This window comes from Gadus macrocephalus, chromosome 2, assembly GCF_031168955.1.
Source record: "Gadus macrocephalus chromosome 2, ASM3116895v1".
In the NCBI taxonomy this organism is placed as follows: domain Eukaryota; kingdom Metazoa; phylum Chordata; class Actinopteri; order Gadiformes; family Gadidae; genus Gadus; species Gadus macrocephalus.
The window spans coordinates 23243546-23253591 of record NC_082383.1 but is presented as its reverse complement, the minus strand read 5'-3'; the positions used below and the strand labels follow the sequence as shown (position 1 = coordinate 23253591).

Sequence of the window (10046 nt, the reverse complement as noted above, 5' to 3'; positions counted from 1 at the left end):
GCCCTTCAGGGACTAGGAAAGTTTGTGACCCTCCGACGATGAAGTAATGTTTGCTACGTCAGCGTTCATTTCAGTTCACCATTCTGAGTTTCTATGTTTTTTCTTTCACCATACATTCTGATTCATTATGCTCAGCTTGTAATTTACAAAAAAAGGAAGATAAATAAAATGCAAGAATCGGATTCAATCATTGTGTCAAGCTTTGTGTGTGTGTGTGTGTGTGTGTGTGTGTGTGTGTGTGTGTGTGTGTGTGTGTGTGTGTGTGTGTGTGTGTGTGTGTGTGTGTGTGTGTGTGTGTGTGCAGGGGGATGGAGTGGGTGTTTTTGTGTCCCAAGTCCAACTGAAGGATTGCCTTGTTCAGAGGCTACAGGGGACACTAACAACTGCTTTGGATGCCATTGCATCACATAATCATAGTGAAATTGTTTTTATGCTTTTTAGGTTATTGAAAAAGTAACACATGATATACCTCAGAGTATCAATGTGCAGTTGCACTAGTGTTTCTTTGATGTGACCAGCAGCAGCAGCAGCAGCAAATTCTGATGCTAAAACTACATAACTTGGATTTGTTATCAAGCAATAGTTTATAATAAATAAATGACTGTGTTTGTATTGGCCTATCACAAACGTTATTCCCCAACTATCCTAACGCAAAATCAAGGTTTTATTCAAATAAAAAATCGAACATCAGTCAAATTAAATACAAATAAATTTTATTACAATATGATACTTTTGAAAGAGATACACTGACTGTCAGTTTATTTGGTTATTTATAATTATGAAAATGTATTACTTATTTGTTTCTGATTACTGTTCCATATTCATTATGGTCCCTATTTAAAAATATACCCATTTATTTTTCCACGAGTTTTTTTTTTTTGCAACACACACATAAAGCATTGGAGCCTGGTGGGCGGAACTGGCTGTGTGAGCAACGTCCGGTGCAACCTCAAAAGAAGTCGCACGGAGCGGATTCCAACATGTCAATACGAGTGAGTACGGGATTAAATCTAAAACGGTGGATTCGCATATGTATTTAATGAGACAGCTGGTTTAAATTTGCTGTGTTGTCCACATTTAGTTGTGTGTACGGCACGCGGCAAAGTTTGTTATGCTAGTATGCTACCGCTGGATGAGGATAGCAACACTTCTGTAGGCCAGTCATTTTGACCTAGGGTGATGTAACGTATGGTCAATTATTTTTCCGCGGTGTTATACTTTTTTTTTTCGTACTAATGGCTCAGTCATGTAGTTATAGGAAAATGATCCGATTTGAAGAAGTCACGCCATGAACATTAAACCCTTTTTGAGCTGTCATTACTCGGCAACGTTTACAAGGACGTCCAACTACGTAACCTACCCTTCAAAAATAAAATGAGACGCACAAAAAAAACGATAGTAGAATAACTTTTAACCAAGTACAGCAGCATGGCCCCAAAGTGTGTGTGTGTGTGTGTGTGTGTGTGTGTGTGTGTGTGTGTGTGTGTGTGTGTGTGTGTGTGTGTGTGTGTGTGTGTGTGTGTGTGTGTGTGTGTGTGTGTGTGTGTGTGTGTGTGTGTGGTTCCCCTCTATCAATTGCATTAATTTAGAACCCAAACCATTCTGTGCAATCTCTGGCCTTGCATGCTTTGAAAACCTTGTTTTATAATGAAGCCACAAATAATCTTTACTATTAGCTAAACAGAAATCTGCTTCCTCCTCTAAAAATGTGAATTAATTCTTTATGTTTATAACTTATATTATTCATGATTTTCCTTCATCTCTTTGTTACAGAGTGCATTGGGATTTGGAATTTCAGCAATCAAATGTACCCGATCCCTTCACCAAACGCCAGTCTGGAGGAGTCCACTTGTACCCATGGTTGTGGAACAAACGGTAAGGCTTGATCAATGGCCGTGGAGGCTCAGTGAATCGTTTTGTTTTTGTATCAAACGGGGTAATATCTCATATATGAGTGCAACATGGTAATCTACGCCATTGTGTCACTGTTACTTAAATAAGAATGCCATTTAGAGAAAAAGGAGCACAATTCTATGTTTTTGCAAATCTCAAACAGTTTTTTGCCAACCAGTTTGTGAACGTTCACTTTGCTCCGTAGGCCGGTGGCGTACTGACGTCGGATTGCTTTTTAGTCTTTAGCCTTTTAGAGTGTGTGTGGATATGTGTGGTTACCGTTTGAGCATTGGTAGATGTGGATGGCCCCATCCGAATGAGGGTTAAGCTTCTTTGACCCTTACAGTATAACGACACAGTGCACTTTCATTTTTTTAAATGAGGGGCAATGAAGAGAAGATGGGGCTTGGCTCTGGCTGGTGTAAGAGAGCTCTCGCCCCTATAGCATCGTCAGGGTTCTCCCAAAATAATGAGACAATTGCACCTTTCTCCCTCATTTGTTTGATTGCAACGTAGTGGTAGTTTAATAGTATAATAGATGTGTATTCGATTCTTAAATTCTGTACATATTTCTAATAACCTGTACAATAAATGTCCATCCGTTTAGATGATGATAATGGTTACCTCTTTTAGCAGTCTGTCTTGTGTAGTTTTAGGCCCAAATGGTGGTGTTGTTGTTAAGAGAATTATAAAACTTTATGTATGCTTTATTGCCGGGTATAGTGAAACAGGCAGCCCAATGTCCTGAGTATTCTGAGTGTGTGTAACAGTGTTACCATACAGTATGAAAACCAATATAATAATTAACCTGCATGAACTAGGCCTCATTAAAGTATTTGAAAAGTACTCAAATGTTGCTTTCAATCTATCGTCAGGTTCATGGTGCCTTGTGGTGGCTAATCCAGGGCCTGATTAACAAAGGTTATCTGTATGTTTTTTCTTTAGGGAAGAGGAGAGAGAGCCTATGATATCTACTCGCGTCTGCTCAGGGAAAGAATTATTTGCGTCATGGGCCCGGTAAGTTTTTCCTGTGCGACTCATGTTTGGTTTATCCTGCAAACTCCCTAGTTTGAATTCATGAGGATGTTCTCTACACAATCCTGGATGTGAATCTAAAGTTTCCGCATTATTCAAAAGGGTGTACTTCAGTGTCTGTTCCAGCTATTTTATTGCTTTCTCTTCCTCTTTTTGTTCTGTTAGATTGATGATACAGTAGCAAGCCTGGTGATCGCCCAGTTGCTATTTCTGCAGTCCGAAAGCAACAACAAGCCCATTCACATGTATATCAACAGTCCAGGTAAAGTAGTCTGATGGAACATAATGCACCAACAAATAGAATAGAATAGAATTGCAGAAGAGATACCGGTAGTTGTTGTTTTAAACAAATGTTTTAATGATATTGCTACTGGATATTAGTTGGATATTAGTTTGAAGACGAACCCTGACCTGGTATGTTGAAGCCGCATAGATCAGCATAGTACTTATTTGGCAGAGGTCGACTTGGTATCATCCAACTGTACTGCACTGTACTGAAATACGTTGTAGATGAAGCATAGTGCTGCCCTGGCTCGCTGAGCTCGTACCGTGACCTCCACAGTGTTGGTGTTAAAGTCCCCGTCCCCACCCCCAGGCGGCGTGGTGACGGCCGGCCTGGCCATCTACGACACAATGCAGTACATCCTCAACCCCATCTCCACGTGGTGCGTGGGCCAGGCCGCCAGCATGGGCAGCCTGCTGCTGGCCGCAGGCACGGCCGGCATGAGGCACTCCCTGCCCAACGCCCGCATCATGGTGCACCAGCCGTCGGGCGGGGCCCGGGTAAGGCAGGGCACGCCGATGCACGGCTCGTCTCGTGATGACGTTGAGGGCAGAGGGAGAGTTCTGGGATGTTGGTGATCTCTTTATTGTCGACAGGGTTTATTGTAGTCAAGCTGAATATTCAATCATTGCTAAACGGCCTAACATTCAGTAGACTAACTAACTTAAGGTTAGCACCGCTTGTTAATAAATCGGCTAAAGGTGTAGAAACACACTTCAGAAACAACAGCTGTGGCGCATATAGACTTGAGGCTGTCCCTGAGACAAGATTCAGATTTTATGGTATTTAACTTTATTTATTGAATCAGCAGACGACCAGATGAAGAGATTACTTTTTCCCTTAGTATTGCATACATGAGTTAAACCAAAGGTCTGAAGAGTTTCTTGTGCTATGCGGGGACATTTGGTCCACATTTTCAGACGGTGTCTTTGCAAAAACCCGATATTTAGATTTTTAACTTTCGGAAATCCGTCTCTTCAGGGTCAAGCCACAGACATCGCCATCCAGGCTGAGGAGATCATGAAGCTCAAGAGGCAGATCAACAGAATCTATGCCAAACACACAGGCCAACCGCTGGAGCACATCGGTAGGTGGTTAGTCTGATAAACAGGTTTTAGTTCATAATAAATGTGCAGTGTGTAGAGCTTGAATGGCATTTAGTAGTGAGGTTGCAGGTTGCTATCACCTGAACACCCAACTCCTGCCCCTCCCATCCAACGGCGTAGGAGAAGCTACAGGGCGTGTCAGTACGGCCAAAGTGGTATCACCGTGGACGACGGTGACGGGTATCCAATTATTACGTGAATAGGGTCTTGTATATCAACTCTTGACATGTGCATTTTCTAAAGAAAATGAGTTTGGCTGTGTAAGCCAACTTGTCGGTTGCGCAATTTTCCTGACCACGCTGATGCTAGCAAGGCTAATGAGTGATCATGGAAAGTTTCAAGTCCCTGGGGTACTCTGAAGCAAACTTGTGATTGATGGCGTAATGATGCTGGTCGTTTTTCTTTGACTACGAGTTATGGCGCCCCCTGTCACCAAAGAGGGGCTCTGCCTTTTGGAGACCTGCTCGCAAGCAGTTTCTATATCTGGACCAACTTTGACAACTCTGTTGGGTTGTTCGAAGTCAGCGTTTTTTCCCCATTGACTTATTTTCTAAGAAATTTGACGCCACTCAATTCTTGACACTGCACTTTTTTTTAAAGAGCCTGTTCAATGTTTCAGCTGGAATTACAACAAGAGATGCGTCATTAAATTAGTCGCTGTCTTTTCTAAAATGGGATCTTATTTCAGTTGTGGTGTTAAAATGGCAAAGATTACTATGTAGACGATCATTTAAGACCATGTTTGAAAAAATGGTTTGGGTTCACTGGTTTGTTTGTTTCCTCCAACACAATTTACATCCACCCCAATTCTCATGTGTCCCATTCTCATTGTGGTACACACACGATAACCCTCTGCAGAAACACAGAATGTTACTGTTGCAGGCAGACCTCTGGGCTGACCCTGTGAACCCCTGGCTTCTCCTTTCACCAGTATCGGATGGAACCAGGGCTTTTTGTGCTTCCTCCACTACTGGCACTGCCGACTTGGTCTTGCTTTAGCATGGGCATGACGCCCTACGGACGTGACCTCCCCCCACCGCGGGACCTTATAGATGTGGAGCGTTCCACACATCGCTGTGCTTCAGCCGCATGGCTGAAGCACAGCGACGTGTGGAACGCTCCACGCATCGCCCCGCTCCCGCGCTGACCCCGCTGTCGCCCCGCTCTTCTCCCTCAGAGGGCGTGATGGAGAGGGATCGCTACATGAGCCCCATCGAGGCGCAGGACTTCGGCATCATCGACCGGGTCCTGGTGCACCCGCCCCAGGCCGGCCAGGACGAGCCCGAGCTGGTGAAGAAGGAGGCGGCGGCGGCGGCGGCGGCGGCGGCAGCGCCCCCCACAGGCACGGGGGACACACCACAGCCCTCCGTCACAGAGGAGAGCCCTCCAGGGACCAACCTGCCGTCGTCCTTCCGACCCGAGCCCTGAGTCGGCCTCCAGCTCACCAGAGTTTATTCTTTATGTTGTGAGAGGAAGCAGCGAGGCTGTGGACTCTGACTCTCCCGGGCCGGGACTCCAAATGGTCCTAAGATGGCTTTTAATCATCATCCTGGCAATTTACCACAGGAACGAAACCAGTAGCTGTTGGCGTTACCGGGTTTTTATTAGGTCCAGTGAATTGTAGTGTGTTGGTTTCTCTTTAAATGCCCCCCCCCCCCCCCCCCCCCCCCCCTTTGTACTAGCAGTGGAATAAACAGGATGTTGTAATTTACTTGAGGTTGTCCGTGGATTGACCCAGGCTCAGACTACGTTCTTGTGTGTGGAAGGGGGGGATTCTTATTTTATTTCATCACCTCACTGCTGGGAAACCAGGAGATGCTTTTAATATAATTCCATGTGTGCTAAAAGACCTCATGGTCACTGGACTCAATCCATATGCAGAACACATAATCAATGTATTTATACAAGCATAAACATGTATACACCTTGAACAAAGTTGAATGCCATACCGCAACACATTGAGAACAGAGTTGAGTTATAATTTACTACATTTGCTCTAAACAAACTGCTTTGGTCTATCTATTGAGGCTAGCAGTGTAATATTTGGTGTGTTGCCATATTCCTTTGGGACCACAATGTATTGAACAGATTTTCTTTCCGATTTGATTCCACATTGGTGAACTGGTCAGGTCCATACTGGTGGGAGGGAGGAACATGCCAGGGACAGACTACCAGTCCACTGGCGTTAAGTTAATTAATGGCTTATTTGATCACCCGCGATCTGATAAGCAGGACTCTGCATACAATATGTTAACACTACAGTCCTGAACCAAAAACGATCACTAAAGAAATAGATAAATGCCTCTGATTATCATTAGGTCTGACCTAGCTCAATGCATTACAGTAACAGTCTGGACGTTTAACCTTAAAAGCAGAACCACAAATATTATCTACTGCGCGCCAGCACCACCCCGCTAGGGGTATAGTGCCCCCTCCTGTCATTTCATTGTGAAAATATAAAAAGCAATACACATCTACAGAACCATCCAAATTACTTGTTTATTTTTCTATGCTACAAAGCGGATACAGTTTTGACAACATTAATTGGAACCATCTGAAATAGTTACATTAAGAGACAGAAGTGTGTTTGTATCTCACAAGAAAGGAAAATGACAGATTAATACAAAAATGTTAAGACAATTCGTCACTTGATTCACAATTCTTCTTGTGATTTACCACAATTACAAAAAATCTCCACCATCATCACTCAACCACCATAGCAAGTCAATTGGTGGACTAAGCCTACTTTATCTATCAATGCGCCATCGAAACTAAGATATAAACATTGACTGAGGCATTCAGAACAATGCTGAAACATTGCGATACATCACACACATGCTGGACTATCTTAACAAGACAACCATGCAGACTTTTCCTGGGACAATTCCATCCATTTTAAGTCGCTATTCTTTTTTTTGTATGGATCCGACTAGTATCTCTAGTTTTAGTGAATGCCTGACTATCTGGCCATCAGAAATATATATTATAAAAGCTTCATCTATATATGTTGTCTGCCATATGTTGGAATAAACATTTTATTTATATCTTTATGAACTGTAACACAACGTGATTCATGATGGGTAATGCACACATTGATATTACACAAAAAATAAAATTAAAAAGAAAAGTATAAAGAGCTGTGCAAAATATAATTTCTGCAATAATCTTAATTTCTGCCCCACCATTTATATTACACACCTTTTCATGGGTTTTTCATTCTTGCTTTGACTTAAAATGTCCATATAGTTAGGGTAGCAACATTTACTTTCACTTTTGAAGTAATTTATACAAAAGAAAAACGGTCACCTGTCCGATAGTTATCCAAAGGCTAGTATTCTGGTTAGGTTGTGGATTTAAAAAAGAATGAAAGGCACATGTAAAGGCTAATATTAACTTGGCTTAGCATTAGAACAATAATGTGGCATGAGATAGATATAATTATGCAACATGTCTTTAGTCTAATTAGTATTCCTAAACATATTACGCAAGTTATGTTAAATTAAATAAAAAACAAAGTTCCTTATCAGTGCAGAGCAGCCATTAACCAACACCTGGGTGTTCGTTACATAATGAATTGACATGCAGGCTTTCAATTATCCATGATAAACATTTCGCTGGTTCTATACAAAATTCACAGTTCTCAAACAAAACAACGCCATAGAACGAAGCCTAACAAGCATTTAGGATCTGGATGGAAATCGCGGGCTGCTTCAACATTTTGAAAATGAGATTGAGGTTAAAAATACTTGTGTGTTTGAAAATACGAGGCAAAAATAGAGGAGTAATATACTTTAAATCAGAATCCCTTCCAACCCCTTTCAGTCTGTCGAACCAGCACAAGGAAAACACTGTCCAGGGAACATTGGTATGACGTTGAACCACACACTAAAACTAAACACCAAAGGCGTTTACTTCAAGTCTTCAACTCATCACCATCTATCAGTGACTATGGCAGAATGAAATACAATTGTGCCACACATTGCCACCAAACGGTTTGATCTTCTACCCACTGAGAGGTTGTGGTTTTGTCTTCAGTCTGTCCATGAACCCTGGCGGTGATCTTAGTAGGTCTGTAGTGGTTGAATAGTGTTCCGGGTACTGAGGACTGACCACGATGGCGATGAGGATGTACATTTGAGTCACTTCATCACGATGGACACAATGTTCCAAAATACAAAACCAAGAAAACAAACCATTTTGTGACAAGGTACACCAGTCTGCAGTGACAACATGGTTGGTTTATGTTCGACTGTAGATGTTCCACTTCACACTTTAATGGGAAGTTTGACAGCTTGTAGGACAGCACTTTGTGTACTTGTAGATTCTAATTAAGACGTGTGTGTGCGTGTGCGTGTATGCGTGTGTTTGTGTACATGTGTGTGCGTGAGTGAAAACCCTTGTATGGATTTGCTCTTTGGGACAATGGGTGTCTTTGTGCTTTCCCTCCCTCCCTCCCTCCCCTCCACCTTGGTCCTGCAGGCTGGTCAATACTACACTATGACACGTCGCTGCTCGCCTACTTGTGTGCGGCCAGCAAGTCACTGAAGACGTTGAGGAACATGTGCACGTGGTGCTCCTTGAAGATCAGTGCCGGTCGGAAGCGGATGGAAAGGTCCCCACAGCCTCCCAGGATCACGCCTGCGGGTTTTGGGGTACAACAGGAAAACATTCGTAGATTTTAACCTATTCAATAACTTTTGAGTTTTCTTGGCATGGAAATCTTAATGCAATTATGAAAACAAAAACAATATTTATTTTCATGGGATTATGCACTAATTTAAACCTATGTATGAATGTTACATGTCCAAATGTCCAAATTCGTCTCGCTAGACACCACTCAATTCTACACACTGCACCTTAAAAATCAGTTAAAGAATAATGAGTCTGAATGTGTTAAAAACATTTTCAAAATCTATTGACGTAAAAACAAGAGCTAAAATAATAACACTATAAAATGGAATACCGTTATCTCTGGCCTGGAGGATGAGTTTGTCTCGCACGGAGGCCTTGCAGATGTCGATGGCGCAGAAGGTGCCTTGTCCGCGAGCCCTGCTGAGCAGGTTGGGGTACTTGGCCTGGTGAGACCCCACAGAGAGAGCTGGATCAACTAGGTACCTCCCTACTGGGACAACCTTACTGCTATCACGAGCTTCTGCCACAGAGGCCAATCTTCAAGTTATTACAGAAATCCACAGAATGACAGTGGTGACCAAACGAGAGGATACGGAACGCAGAAGGCATGGTGTAGACGCTGGTTATCGAGTCGCAATACAACCTCAGCATGCACAATTAAAAAGTTATGAATTATCAAATGGCTTTGGAAATGAATCCGGGTTCTGAAGTTCCCTTTAAGTATCCCGTGGTACAGGAGGAGCGTGAAGCTGTAGGGGTGTGTCTGGACGGCCCACCTGCAGCTCGTAGAGCCCCCCCAGGAGGGCCTTCCCGGTCCGGGTCACCTCCGCCAGAAGGTTCTCCTGACGGATGACGTTGAGGACCTCGGCCAGCAGAAGGTTCTTGGAGGGGTCGCCCATCCAGGTGTTGAAGATACGGTACGGCTGGAGGAGAAGAACACACAACCCACAACATGAGGCCAACAACGCTGAATGGTGATGATAACAAGGGTGTGTGTGTGTGTGTGTGTGTGTGTGTGTGTGTGTGTGTGTGTGTATGTGTGTGAGGGTGTGTGTGTGTGTGTGTGTGTGTGTGTGTGTGTGTATGTGTGTGAGGGG

The 10046-nt window shown here is 43.3% G+C and overlaps 2 protein-coding genes across 2 annotated transcripts in view; one reads left to right on the top strand and one right to left on the bottom strand.

The window, feature by feature from the left end:
• Positions 1–868: 868 nt before the first annotated feature.
• On the top strand, positions 869–6028 carry clpp (caseinolytic mitochondrial matrix peptidase proteolytic subunit). The gene is made up of 7 exons (XM_060046006.1): positions 869–992; positions 1774–1875; positions 2839–2910; positions 3094–3190; positions 3524–3711; positions 4193–4298; positions 5495–6028. Exons 1-7 carry the CDS (start codon positions 981–983, stop codon positions 5743–5745), a joined length of 828 nt encoding a protein of 275 aa, XP_059901989.1. The 5' UTR covers positions 869–980; the 3' UTR covers positions 5746–6028.
• A 774-nt stretch (positions 6029–6802) lies between these two features.
• The window catches only part of abat (4-aminobutyrate aminotransferase), a 20536-nt gene continuing 17292 nt past the window's right edge, over positions 6803–10046 (bottom strand). Inside the window, exons 14-16 of the mRNA XM_060045994.1 lie at positions 9726–9872; positions 9281–9392; positions 6803–8955 (exon numbers count right to left, since the gene is read on the bottom strand). Coding sequence (XP_059901977.1) covers positions 8834–8955; positions 9281–9392; positions 9726–9872 — 381 coding nt within the window. The 3' untranslated portion in view covers positions 6803–8833. The remainder of the gene's footprint in view (positions 8956–9280; positions 9393–9725; positions 9873–10046) is intronic.